Source organism: Muntiacus reevesi, chromosome 3 (assembly GCF_963930625.1).
Source record: "Muntiacus reevesi chromosome 3, mMunRee1.1, whole genome shotgun sequence".
NCBI lineage: Eukaryota > Metazoa > Chordata > Mammalia > Artiodactyla > Cervidae > Muntiacus > Muntiacus reevesi.
The window spans coordinates 164,596,358-164,610,281 of NC_089251.1; the positions used below are offsets into that span (position 1 = coordinate 164,596,358).

Consider the following 13,924-nt stretch of genomic DNA (forward strand, 5'->3'; position numbering starts at 1 on the left):
GCGAACTGGACCATAATGTAGGTGTCGGTCCACACAGAGGGCCACGGCCGGACTGTTTCTCCGGTGAGAGACTGTGCAAGCTGGCTGCCTGGGGGAAAGCCCCCAGGCAGGCATCCTAAGAGCCCATCAAGTGGGCATCACAAGCCTGGTTTTGGTCACTGATTTCCCTTCTAAGTCGAGGGGTCCAGAGAAGCAGGCTGGGTTTCGCGGGTTTGGTGGGTGTGCTGGAACGCGGGCTCAAAAGGCAGCAGAAAGGAAAGGCTGCGGCCTCTCAGGCCGTCTGCTGCCCCAGGCTCGGGTACAGTGACAGGGAAGGACAGATGTTTGCAGGCAGGAGGCCACCCACCTTCTGGAGCCTCCTGGGGCTCTCTGGGCCCTGCAGGGAGGACCAGCTTGGCCCGAACTGCGAGTTCTCCGTTATTGGTGGGAAGGCTGTCTTCGGATTTCTCTGCCTGTGGGATATGAGGCAGAGTTCAGAGGCAGGTCTCCCCAGCCCCCAGAACCTTCTGGACTCCTCTCATTGTCTCAGCGCTGTCCATAAGTGTCCCCTTCCAACCTCCCCCTGCCCATCCCATCCCATCCCGGCAAAGCTTCTGCAGGTCCGAGAGAGCCCAGGAATGGGGGCAGGAGGTGTGCCAGCCTCCCACCTGGCGAGTGAGTGAGTGAGAGGATAGGCTTGGGAGGGGAACAGAAGCCTCTAGATTCATTCCGGTCCCCCAGCAGGGAGCAGCCTCCACCCTCAGCTTCCAGAAATCTGCAACAACCCCATGGTTGCCTCCTGGCAGGGCCGAAAGGGTGGACCTGTGACCAGACCCCCGCCCCGATCCAGCATGAAGAGTCACTGTCTGTCAGCCGGGATTAGGAGGGACGCCTCTCAGTCTGGGGATCTCGGCTCCTCGCCTGCTTATCAAAGAGATGACCAGCCTTGGCAGCAGCCTGCCTTAACATGAATAAGATCCTGGGGGAAGAAGACAGGATGGGGCCCCTCGGCAGGGTGGTGGGGCACGTAGACCGCATCTGGCAGGGAAAATCAGGAGAGCCTTCACGGAGGAGCAGGGATTTAAGCGCTGTCTTGGGCTGACCTTAGAGATTCCAAGAGGAGGTCTGAGGATAGGTTCTGAGAAGAGCAAGCACAGGACACTGGAGAGGATTGGGGGGGCGTTGTGCACACCCCACAAAGAAAACAGATGGGAGGGAGGGGGGGACCCTGCCAGGCCCGGGCTTAACCCTGTAGAGGCCAGAAACCAGAGCTGCTTCTAAGAAGAGGTGCAGCGTTAAGTCACTCAGTCCTGTCCGACTCTTTGTGACCCCATGGACTGTAGCGCTCCATGCTCCTCTCTCCCTGGAATTCTCCAGGCAAGAACACGGAGTGGGCTGTCATTCCCTTCTCTGGGGGAATCTTCCTGACCCAGAGATCGTACCTGGGTCTCCCACACTGCGGGCAGGTTTTGTTTACCATCTGAGCCACCAGGAAGCCCACTTCTAAGCAGAAGCATCCTGAAAAACAGCCCCCCAGGGCTCTGGAGGGGAAAACAGGGACCAGGGCGCCTGGGCCCAGCCCAGCCCTTGTAAAGGCCCTGCCAGACTCTCACGTGGCCTCGTACCCTGCTGCCACCTCTTACGAGGTGACAGCCCACATCCTCCCTTTCTCATCCGTGCCCTCTCCCTGTCCTGGGTCGCACAGAAACATGGGCAAAGCAGCTGCCCCAAGAAACACAGCCCTTTCTCCCTGGCCTCTCACCTGCGTGGCCACTCACCTGCGTGGCCACCAGCCTGGCCCACCCTCCTGGCCTAGCTGAGCTGGGACCCCTGCCAGTCTTCCTGAGGACACGGGGTCCGGCCATTCTCACCTCTTAGCGTTTGCTTGGGGGTGGAGGCATGGCGTATGACAGCCCTGCAGATCTGGGGCGGTGTGGGAGGAGTCCCACCTGCCCGGCAGCCTGCCTGCCTCCAGGTGTGGACTTCAGCTAGAGAAGGTCAAGCCTCCTGAGCTGACAGCAGGTGACCCCGGAATCTGGGAAGCGTGTGGACCCACCAGGCCGTCACCTGGGCCTGAACCCCCGGCCTCATCTGTGCTGGTGTCTGGACCACACTGAGGGTGGGGCTATCTGGGACCCTGAACACAGCTGAGCAGGTGAGACCCCAGCCCACCCTCCCAACTAGGGAGCCGGGCCGAAGCTCCCACTTCAGGGTCACAGGCAGGCAGGGACCTCAGCTCCCAGGGATCTTCTGGGATCCTCTTCTGGGATCCCTTTGACAAGTCAGTGTGGTTCTCGGGCTGGGGGTGGGGGCTGTGGTTAGTCGCTCAGTCGTGTCCCACTCTTTGCAACCCCATGGACTGTAGCCCGCCAGGCTCCTGTGTCCATGGGATTCTCCAGGCAAGAACTGCAGTGGGTTGCCATGCCCTTCTCCAGGGGATCTTCCCCACCCAGGGATCGAACCCGCGTCTCCTGCATTGCGGGCAGATTCTTTACCATCTGAGCTGCCAGGGAGACCTTCGAGCTCACCTTGGCCCGGAGCGGATACCAGCGGAAGGACTGCGATGCTCTGTCTTCGAAGTCCCACGTGGCCAGAGGGACGATCACTTCTCCAAGAAACACCCTCCGGGTGAGCACGCCCAGGTGCCACACAGATACCTGAAGCTGCCGGCTGGCCAGCTGGGCCAGCTCCACCTGGTACTGCGGAGGTGGGCAGAGACGGTGAGCCTGGGCTCACAGCTCCCAGACAACTTTTAGTCTGTTTCCCACACTGCCCCTCGTTCCATACTCTATCTTTAAAGTCTTAATTAATCTGGTTATTTTCTTCGTGGCTACAAGCCCCGCGAGTGCAGTCCAGACCAACAGCCCACCACCCAGCATCTGTGCCCTCTCAGAGACAGGTGCTTCGGGGAGCAAAGCTTTCGGTCCCCTGGGTCTGCCAGCCTCGGGGCACCTCTGCACCTGGGCGGCCCTCCTTGACCCCTTGCTGCTCTCAGGGGCCTCCCTGACAGGTGGCCCCTTCCTGACAAAACAGGACGACCCCTTTGGCTGACTAGGCCACAGTGCAAAGTAAGACCTACTTTCCATTGCTGGCAAGGCCCTCGAGGCTGGGCCGGCAGACCCTGGCTTGCTAGTCTCCACGGGGCACCAGCGTCACCGACCTCAGAGAACGAGGGTTAAGGTCACAGCCACTGTCACTCAGATCGAGTGTCACGGTTCACCCTTCCCCGGCCCCCCAATGAGTGGTCTTCCAGGGGAGCACCCACACCCCGTGGAGCACAAGAAGTCTCCCCAAGGAGTGCTCTGCTTAGAGAAACTGAGGGTCGGTTTTCAGATCCTCAACTTTCACATGCACGTTCCTCAAAATCGGTGAAACCCGGTATCTTACTCCTGTGACCTCCGGGGAGCTGAACTAAGGGGTCTGAGATCCTGGTTTCCAACACACTGTTCATGATTGCTCGGCTTCTTCATCGGCCCATCTTTCCATCTCATGTATGATTTCTATGAAAGTCTAAAGATGGGTCCATGTTGGGATGTTCTACATTTAGAATAAAGGTCGGTTCTTCTCAATGTATCTGGGAAGTCTTATAGGATAACCAAGATACTCACAATATACTACATAAAACACTGTACATGAGTTGAGATTCTGGGTGCCCCTTAACTAAGGTAGTGAAAACTTTATCAAAGTATATAATACTTATCTAAACTATAGTCAATCCTCATCTTTGCCTCATTTCATAAAACATGAGGTATTTGCCTGCCTCTCTTCAGCACAAAAGACCTTAAACGTATGACGAATAACTTTATGCGTAAGCTCACAATGTGTGAGGCAGCGGAGTTTTCCAAAATTCTGGTACGTGAGCAAAGCCACGTGAAGACCAGGGTCAGTGATTTGCTTCTGGAGGAGTGTCCCAGACCAGTAACACCTCGGGCCCCATCCACACTTGCTGAATCACAAACGAAAAGAAAGTTGCTAAGTCATGTGTCCGACTCTTGTGACCCCATGGACTGTAGCCCACCAGACTCCTCTGTTCATGGGATTCTCTAGGCAAGAATACTGGAGTGGGTTGCCATTTCCTTGATTAAATTAGATTCCTCTAATCTGCTTTTAAAAGCAATTCCTGGGAGGGGGGATCGGGATGGGGAATACGTGTAACTCTATGGCTGATTCATATCAATGTATGACAAAACCCACTGAAATGTTGTGAAGTAATTAGCCTCCAACTAATTAAAAAAAAAAAAAAAAGCAATTCCTTGGGGAGGCCTTATGAATGTAAATTTTGTGAAGGACTGCCTGTCCATCCTGGGTCATGGGTGTACTTTTAAGGACTCTCTAGGCTTCAACTTCCCCATTGCTAAGTGAGGATGCCAACACACGGCTCAGAGGGTACATAAAGCATTTGGTTACAGCAGGGGCACAGAAAACAAGGACTATTTTCATGTCCCGAGTAGAACTCTTGTGCCAGCTGCCCAGATGGCCCCTGGCTGGGAGTTCACAAATGCCCCTACTCACCAAGGAAGGCAAACAAAGTCCTCTCTCTTCTCAGGCCTGACACATGGAATCCCTGGGCTGACTAGCCTTCAGTGGGTACATCTCAGGGCATCTGGACTGTCCTCCCAGCTCAAGGCCTCCCACGCCTGTATGCCCTCTACACTCACTAGACATCACCTGCAAATTCTCCACCCTGTATCCCAGTGGGAGGCGGTCCCTGCCTGGTCTCTGCCCTAAGCCACCGGTCACAGTTCTTAGCGCCAAACAAAATGGTAAACCTGAACAATTCTTCCAGAATTTTTTTTTTTTTTAGTTTTTGCTCCAGCTTCTTGCAACTCCATGGACTGCAGCACGCCAGGCTTCCCTGGCCTTCACTATTTCCTGGAGTTTGGTCAAACTGAGGTCCATTGACTCAGTGATGCCATCCAACCATCTCATCCTCTATTGTCCCTCTTCTCCTCCTGCCCTTACTCTTTCCCAGCATCAGGGTTTTTTCCAATGAATCAGCTCTTCTCATCAAGTGGCCAAAATATTGGAGTTTCAGAAAAGAAGGAGAGACCTAGGTCTGCCAGATACTATGACAAAGAAGTACTTTCACAAAGATATTAACTCAGCAGTTTCATTTACAGGGCCCCTAGTTTGAGGATACCTCTCTGATAGTCATAGAAATTCAACAGAATAGACCAATTTTAGAAACTGAAGTCACTCAGTCGGGTCCGACTCTTGGCAGCCCCAAGGACTGTGGACTACCAGGCTCCTCTGTCCATGGGACTTTCCAGGCAAGAGTACTGGAGTGGGTTGCCATTTCCTCCTCCTTTAGAAACTGCGAGGCAGCCTATTTCTTTTTCACCATTGTCTCGCAAATCATTAATCCAAAGCCATACACTAGTCCATCAGACTCAGCACTTTTTCTGTACAAAGGCTGAAATTTATTTTCTACCACTTGCCACTGATTGACAGAGCCCTGCCAGAATATTTCAGTGTCTGCACTTACATTTAACTGACTCAAGAGTTTGGAGGAACCACTGGCTGGACTCTGCCCCAGAGGCCCAGCCGGGGATGGGGACACTCAGTCCAGCAGCGTTTGCCCAGCAAGTACCTTCAAGGTCTCCTGAAAGGTCGGCTCCACCGTGTTCTTCTGGACGCTGGTCTTGCGTTTTCCCTGGGACGATCTGTCAGGCAGCAGATAGGTCTTGACGTACCTGGTGGCCAAACGCAGACAGCCAGGGGTGAGAGCCCAGCGTGCGGGGCGGGCAAAGGGTTCAGGAGGACAACCGCATGTCAGCGGTTTCTTGAACGCCGCTTCCCGCTGCATCTGGGGTTGACAGAAAGGGCTTAGCGGCCACCCCAGTGACAGTGCCGGGAGCACAGCCCCGGCTTACACAGTCTCTGGCTGTGTGTGTTTCTGGGGGTGTGAAGCCCCCTGCTTCTCTCATGCCTCCATCCTCGGATCTGGATCCCTCATCACGCACCATCACTCATCACTGGTGATGCCCTGGGAAGCGGGGGCTTCCTGAGGGCTCGGTGGGCGGCGGGTTTCTCATCCACCCGGTTCCTGAGGCCTGTGCCAGCTTGTCCTCACTGCACCTGCCTCTTCTCCCCAACCCACAAGAAAAAAACGTGGAAACGGAAAGTACATGCCGCACGCCGTGCTCGTCCCACGGGGCCTCGGACGCTGCGTCCTGAGGGCTGAGGACCGACCTCCCTGAGCCCCTCTCCCCGGGTCAGGAGGCCGCCCACCCCCTGGAGCCCCATCCCAGGCGGACCCTTCCGCTCAGGTCCTGAGGCCGTCCTTCCGGGCTCTTCTGGCAGTGGCGCTGATGGTGGGGACACCAAGTGCCCAGGTCCTGTCCCAACGGGTTAGAAACCAGCCCTGCTCTCCAAAGACCACAGGGAGCAGGAACCCTCCCCCGATTGGGGTCCTCACTGGAAACCCAGCCTCAGGCCTCTGCCTCGCGTTCAGTCATGCTTCTTACAGAGCAGGACTCAAGGCTCATCACCAACACCTCACTGTTGGTTGACTCAGATCGTTGATCATTACAAGACCTCACACATGGAAAACCAGAGATATCAAATATATCTGTACAGCATAAAGCATTATAATAAAACACACGCCCATGTTATCTAGCTAAGTCCTCTATTTCCTTTCTTATCATCTGTCTGGATGTTCTGTTACTGAGACTGGAGTATTGATATGTCCAACTATTACTGTAGAACTACTGGTTAGCCAAAAAAGTTCGTTTAAGTTTTTCTATAAGACCTTACCCAATACAAATATTCATTGGAAGGACTGATGCTGAAGCTGAAACTCCAATAGTTTGGCCACCTGATGCAAAGAACTGACTCATCTGAAAAGACCCTGATGCTGGGAAAGTTTGAAGGCAGGAGGAGAAGGGGATGACAGAAGATGAGATGGTAGGATGGCATCACCGACTCAATAGACATGAGTTTGAGTAAACTCTGGGAGTTGGTGATGGATAGGGAGGCCTGGCGTGCTGCAGTCCAAGGGGTTGCAAAGAGTCAGACACGACTGAGCAACTGAACTGAACTACTCAATATGAACTCAATATTTCTCTCTTCAATTCTGTCAGTTTTTGCTTCTTATATCTTGATGATCTGTTATTAGGTGTACAGACATTTAGGATCATTTTATCATCTTGTACTGACCCTTCTACGAATATATAACGTCCTTTATCTCTTGTAATCTTTTTATTTTTTCTTTTTTATTCTCTTGTAATCTCTTTAGACTTAGCGCCGGTTTGTCTGATGATGGTACAGCCACCCCTGCTCGCTCTTGTTTTCCGTCTGTGTGCAATATCTTCTTCCATTTGTGTCTTTGGATCTCAAGTGAGTGAGTCTCTTGTAGATGGTATACAGTTACATTCTCTGTTTTTATCCATTCTGCCAGTTTCTGTCTTTTGATTGGACAGTCTAATTCATTTCTCTTTAAATTAACTACTAATTGCATTTGCCTGTCTGTTCAGGCATGTCTGACTCTTTGTGGCCCCTTTGGTCTGTAGCCCACCCGGCTCCTCTGTCCGTGGTATTTTCCAGGCAAGAATACTGGAGTGGGTTGCCATTTCCTCCTCCGGGGTATCTTCCCAACCCAGGGATCAAACCTGGGTCTCTTACGTCTCCTGCACTGGCAGGCAGGTTCTTTATCACTAGTGCTGCCTGGGAAGCCCATGGGTCCAAAAACAGAAAGCAATAATTCTTTTAAATGCATTAGTCTCTTAAATTATGTCAAAGACCAAGTGTGGAGTGACAAGCCAAAATGACACCCATAATCTTTCAAAAGGTAGTAGTGTCCTAAGTCATATGAAAAACCAAAAGTGGAATTATCTCCCACTGTTTACAATTATACTACCGTTTGTAATTGCCAGTCTATTTGCCATTATTGAGGTCTTGATTTTTTCATATGTTTTGAGTTACTGTCTAGCGTCCTTCCATTTCACTTCCAGGGTCATCTTGAGCATTTCTGGCAGGGCAGGGCAGGGGGTAACCTACTCCCTTAGCTTTTCTTTAGCTGAGAATGTTGTAATTTCTCCCTCACTTTTGAAGAACAGTTTTGCTGTGTGTTTTGTTTCCTTTTAGCACTTTCTGTCTCTGTCTCTTTAGCACCTACTGCCTTCTGTCCTCTAAAATGTCTGATAAGAAATCTGCTGATATTCTAACTGGGGAGTCCCTAGTACTGATAATTCACTTCTTTCTTGCTGCTTTCAAGAGTCTGTCTTTCAAATGTTTGTTTATAATGTGTCTCTGTGGGTCTCTGAGCTCATCATCCTTGGAGTTCAAAGAGCTTCTTTGATGTTTTTTTTTAATTTTTATTTTTTATTTATTTATTTTTTCAGTGGGTCTTGTCATACATTGATATGAATCAGCCATAGAGTTACACGTATTCCCCATCCCGATCCCCCCACCACCTCCCTCTCCACCCGATTCCTCTGGGTCTTCCCAGTGAACCAGGCCCGAGCACTTGACTCATGCATCCCACCTGGGTTCTTTGATGTTTATACTTATGTCTTTCATCAAATTGGGGAAGTTTTCAGCCATTATTTATTCAAGTTTTCTCTCTGCCCCATGCTTTCTCTCTTCTCCTTCTGGTATGTATGCTGCCTATGTTGGTTCACTTCATGGTGTCCCAAAGGTCCTTTAGGTTCTGTTTGCTTTTCTTTAATCTTTTTTCTTTCTGTTCCTCAGACTCAGGGATTCCATTATCCTATCTTCGAGTTCACCTATTCTTTCACCTGCTCATACCTACCTTTGAATTCCTCTAGAGAAATTTTTTCTTCAATTATTGTAGCTTTCACAGCTCCAGAATTGTTTTCTTTTTAGGATTTCCATCTCTTTATTGATACTTCTATTTTGTTTTTACATCATGTTTTAAAATTTTTCTCCACATCTTTCTTTAGTTCTTTGAGCATCCTTAAAACTGTTGTTTTAAAGTCTTTGTTGAGTAAACCCACCATCAGATCTCTTTCAGAGAAAGCTTCTGTTGCTTTATTCGTCCCTTTTGAATGAGCTATACTTTCCTCTTTCAGGGGATAGTTTTAGGACAATGATTATTCCAATTTTCCTTGAGCAGAAGGTACAGATAGAGGGATAATAGAAGTTAAGACTAGAAAGACAGGAGGGATTTGTGATGGAGAGCCAGAGTGCTTTAGGAATGCAGAGGAGCTACTGAAGGTTTCAGAGCAGAGGAGAGTTTGATTGGACCAACAAAGTACTCTTTTCCCCTAACTGGTACTAAGGGAGAAGGCAATGGCACCCACTCCAGTACTCTTGCCTGGAAAATCCCGTGGATGGAGGAGCTGGTAGGCTGCAGTCGATGGGGTCGCGAAGAGTCGGACACGACTGAGTGACTTCACTTTCACTTTTCACTTTCATGCACTGGAGAAGGAAATGGCAACCCACTCCAGTGTTCTTGCCTGGAAAATCCCATGGACAGAGGAGCCTGGTAGGCTGCAGTCCATGGGGTTATGAAGAGTTGGACACAACTGAGAGACTTCACTTTCACTTTTCACTTTCATACATGGGAGAAGGGAATGGCAACCCACTCCAGTGTTCTTGCCTGGAGAATCCCAAGGACGGATGAGCCTGGTGGGCTGCCGTCTATGGGCTCACACAGAGTTGGACACAACTCAATCGACTTAGCAGCAGCAGCAGCAGCAGAAACTGGTACTAAAAATTGTGTGCTAAAAATGTTCCATGTTGGGAAAGAATAAGACCAAAATGTGGGGCTTGCTTTAAACCATACACAGAAAATCAGTTCCAGCTCTAACATGAAAGTATCTAAGTTTGAAAAAACTTCAATAGACGATAACAGAGAAGGATGTATCTAAAATTTTCAGGTGGAATTCTCCTACAAACTCAAAAGGCAGACATTTTAAAGGAAAAAAAGAATAAATTAGACATTACCAAATTCTCTACAAGAAAAGTTATCACAATGTTAGCAAGCAAGTAACAGCTAGGAGAAGACATGTAAGATATGTATAACCAATGGAGAGCTGTATTGAAAATGGATTTAAAAAAGCCAAACCCCTGTAAATAAATTTTTAAATGACAAAAATTGATAGAAAATGGGACAAAAGATATGGATGGGGAGTTCACAGAAGAGGAGTGTACCTTAAGTGATGAATGCATGTATAAAGTTGCTCATCTTTGTTATTAACCAGGGAGATGCATGTTAAAATAATGATATCAATTCACATCTACCAATTGGAAGAAAATTAATCTATTTGTGGGTTGTGCGGACAGAATTTTATTTTTCCTACATGGAAAATAAAATTTCCCAGCCAGCACCGTTTACTGAATTTCACCATTTACTGAATGTCATCATTTCCACCTTGATTATTAATAGCCTCTTGATCATTTACACTCTCATATATCCTAAGATCTGTATCTGGACTTTTGATTCTGCTCTTTTGACCTCCTGTCTGCCCTTGCATCCATGAAGCATTGTTTGAATTACTAAGCTTCATAATAATTCTTAACACATCTTTTTGTTTTTACTATTGCCTTGATTATTCTTGGACTTTCACTTTTCCATATAAATTTGAGAATCAATAAATCTATTATCATATGCCAAAACTTAGACAAAGAAACTTACGGATTGCACTTTTTCTTCTTTTCCTCCCCAAAGGCAAGGTTCTTACAGGCTCTGATGCATATTTCTAAAGAATGAGTTCTGAGGCAGTAACAAATGGCAAATTCTATCTCTCCAGTGACATTAGCGTTGTCAAAATTGCCCATCTCTGTGCAAGTGCTGTTAATGCTGATTAAACTTCCCTGAAATCAAGAACGACAGATAATAACAAGTTACTTCACAGCTAATCAATGTGTGTTTTTGCAGTTCTGGTTTCAAGATATCAAATAAATCAAAATTCACACAGAGCACACATCCTGACTCACATTAAGTTAATAAACATGCCATCTTGTACTTTGCACAATGACTTGCCACATTTTCTGTCCGAAGGAGATGAGGACATGACTCTGAGTAAACTCTGGGAGATAGTGAAGGACACAGAAGCCTGGAGGGCTACCGTCCACGGGCTTGCAAAGAGTCAGACATGACTTAGCGACTGAGCAACAAAAACAACATGGAGATGAGGAATCTTCAGAAGGGCTGGTCTTGCCCAGATATGCTGTTTGCCTAGCCATAAAGGTTACACAATCTCATTCTTGAACACAAACCACTTGGAAAGATGTGAACTGTCTCCTGTGCAATTCTGCAAAGATAAATCTTCAAGGGCAGATAACCTCCATGGTACGAATAGCCCTGAGGAGGGCAGCACAGTCTGGGGGCCAAGTGATTGGGAATTCGATAGAGCTGGATTCAACTGCTGGTTTTGCTAGTCATTAGCCTGTCAAAGTCTAGATGGAAAAATTAATACTGTTCTCATAGAGTTGTGGTAAGAAGGAAATGGACTAGAGTATGTAAGATACAGTCAAGGCTATGGTCTTTCCAGTAGTCATGTATGGACGTGAGAGTTGGACCATAAAGAAGGCTGAGTGCTGAAGAATTGATGCTTTTGAATTGTGAGGCTGGAGAAGACTCTTGAGAACCCACTGGATTGCAATGAGATCAAAACAGTCAACCCTAAAGAAAATCAACCCTGGATATTCATCAGAAGGACTGATGCTGAAACTGAAGCTTCAATACTTTGGCCATCTGATGCGAAGAGCTGACTCACTAGAAAAGACCCTGATGCTGGGAAAGATTGAAAGCAGGAGGAGAAGAGGGTGGCAAAGGATGAGGTGGTTGGATGACATCACCGACTCAATGGGCATGAGACTGAGCAAACTCGGGGAGACACAGAAAGACAGGGAGGCCTAGCATGCTGCAGTCCATGGGGTTGCAAAGAGTCGGATACGACTTAGCGACTGAACAACAACAACAGTGTAAAATATACAAGGACAATAATAAGTTGTGTTTCAATTGTTGTGGGTCCCCAGAATGAAAAACAAAACCACCAAAAGAACAAGAAAGAACAAAATGCCTTATCGCTGTTCAATCTGCTTAAGGATCTGCCACCCTTTGCATGCCACCAGTCTCAGGGTTGACTCTACAGACAGAGGGAATTCAACGTGATTGCCATTCTCCCAGCAGGTTCCTCAACACTGTAAAACATCCTGGGGGGAAACAAAGAAAAAAAAAAACAAGAAGAAAGCCTGAGTCTCTCTCACTAGAGAGCGATCAAAACAAAACCGAGAAGTCCGAACGTGAGCTCATGCCAAGAACCCAACCAACTTCACCACACCCAGGTCCTGGCCCTGAAACATGTTATCTGCCTACACCCACACAACTGTTGGGATGGGAAATGTGTTTTAAGCGTTACACACTCAGAAAGGCATGGAGTGGTCAGACCACACAAATGAGGGAGGCACAAGAGTGAAGATGGACGATGATGGAGAGGGAGGCTTGGCCAAAGGTCTGAGCTGCTCCAGAGAAGATGAATGGAGATGTTAAGAGTTCTGATAATTAACCTGGCATTCCTGGCGGGCCTCCGCCCCAGGCCACGTCAGACTAGATCATACTACAGCAACTCCGCTGCCAAGAACAAGCTGCTGTTGCTGTTCAGTGGGCAACTGGTGTCCAGCGCTTTGCGACCTCATGGACTGCAGCACGCCAGGCTCCTCTGTCCTCTACTGTCTCCCAGGTTTGTTCAGACTCACGTCTACTGAGTCAGTGATGCTATCGAACCGGTCTCATCCAAGGAGTCGGCTCTTCCCATCAGGTGGCCAGAGAACTGGGGCTTCAGCTTCAGCATCAGCCCTTCCAATGAGTATTCAGGGTTGATCTCCTCTAGGATTGTAGAACAAGTAGAAAACTGAATGAAACAAACATGGCTAACCAAGGCTACCAGGGCAGCCGGGAGGCCAGGGTCCCTGATGCTAAAGAGAAGCTCAGTGAGGTGAGCCTGTGGTCGCGGCTGTGTTTCCCTTGGAGGCATGTGTCCGTCAGCGGGCACCCGGGCAGGAAGGCCGAGAGGCTCCGGAGCCGGGCACAGTGAACAGCCCAGGGGTCCGGGCCTGTGAGGACGTGCCTGACTAGAGGAGAAAGGGGAGCCGCAGGGGGTGAGAGTGACGCTTGATGCCGCTTTTCCCTCAGGGTCCTGGCTGAGGCGGAGCAGCTTAGGAACGCCTTCAGAAGTTCCATCTCGTTAGAAAGAAGAAATTGGAGTCCAGGTTCCCCACACAGGAGGAGGGGCTTGGTAACTGTCCGGACGTTCAGCTGGGACACTCAGGGGCTTTCCTCCTGGGAGACCGAGGCCCCTGGAGTGGACCAGTCCTCCCAGGGGCTGAAATCCGAGTGAGCTCAGCACCAGATGGGCCAAGACTGCAGGCCTGCGACAAAAGCAGGTCTCCCTGCAGATCACGTCCATCCTCCCAGGTGGCTGGAGCCTGGAGACAGCATGTTTCTGCCTCCGTCTTGTCTCCATCGCCCATTCAGTGCCCGGCTCGTCGTAAATCCTCAGTAAGCATTTATGAAGGGAATAAAGAAAGCACGTGAAGTATTTTGATTTAAAAAGTTCTCTCCAGGACTTTCCCTGGTGGGCCAGTGATTAAGGGTTCGCCTTACGATGCAGGGGACATGGGTTCAATCCCCGGTCAGGGGACTAACCACCCCCTCGCCGCCCCGCCATGCTGCAGGGCAGCCAAACCTGAGAGCCTCACACCCCAGTCTGAAAGTCCGTGTGCCGCAACCAAGACCTGGCACAGCCAGATAAATAACCATCTTTTAATTCTTGGGGAAAAGAAGAAGTTCTGCAAAGACTGAGTGTGATGGTTGTGCGCCTTGTCCTGAAGGAGCAGCAGACTTGAGTGAGAGGACTTAGCTGGAAGTCCTGGCCTTGGGTGACTTTACTTACATCCCTCAGCTGCAGATTCCAGAGGGAAAGGATTTAAAAATACAACTACTTGGGGGACTTCCCTGGTGGTCCAGAGGTTAAGA

At 49.4% G+C, this 13,924-nt stretch overlaps 1 protein-coding gene across 3 annotated transcripts in view; it reads right to left on the reverse strand.

The window, feature by feature from the left end:
- Positions 1-13,924, reverse strand: part of SYTL3 (synaptotagmin like 3) — a 90,720-nt gene that overhangs the window by 3,456 nt on the left and 73,340 nt on the right. For all 3 annotated transcript variants that reach the window (XM_065927745.1, XM_065927744.1, XM_065927746.1), the window contains 4 exons: positions 10,580-10,758; positions 5,570-5,672; positions 2,508-2,678; positions 347-452 (listed from right to left, as the gene is read on the reverse strand). In XM_065927745.1, coding sequence (XP_065783817.1) covers positions 347-452; positions 2,508-2,678; positions 5,570-5,672; positions 10,580-10,758 — 559 coding nt within the window. The remainder of the gene's footprint in view (positions 1-346; positions 453-2,507; positions 2,679-5,569; positions 5,673-10,579; positions 10,759-13,924) is intronic.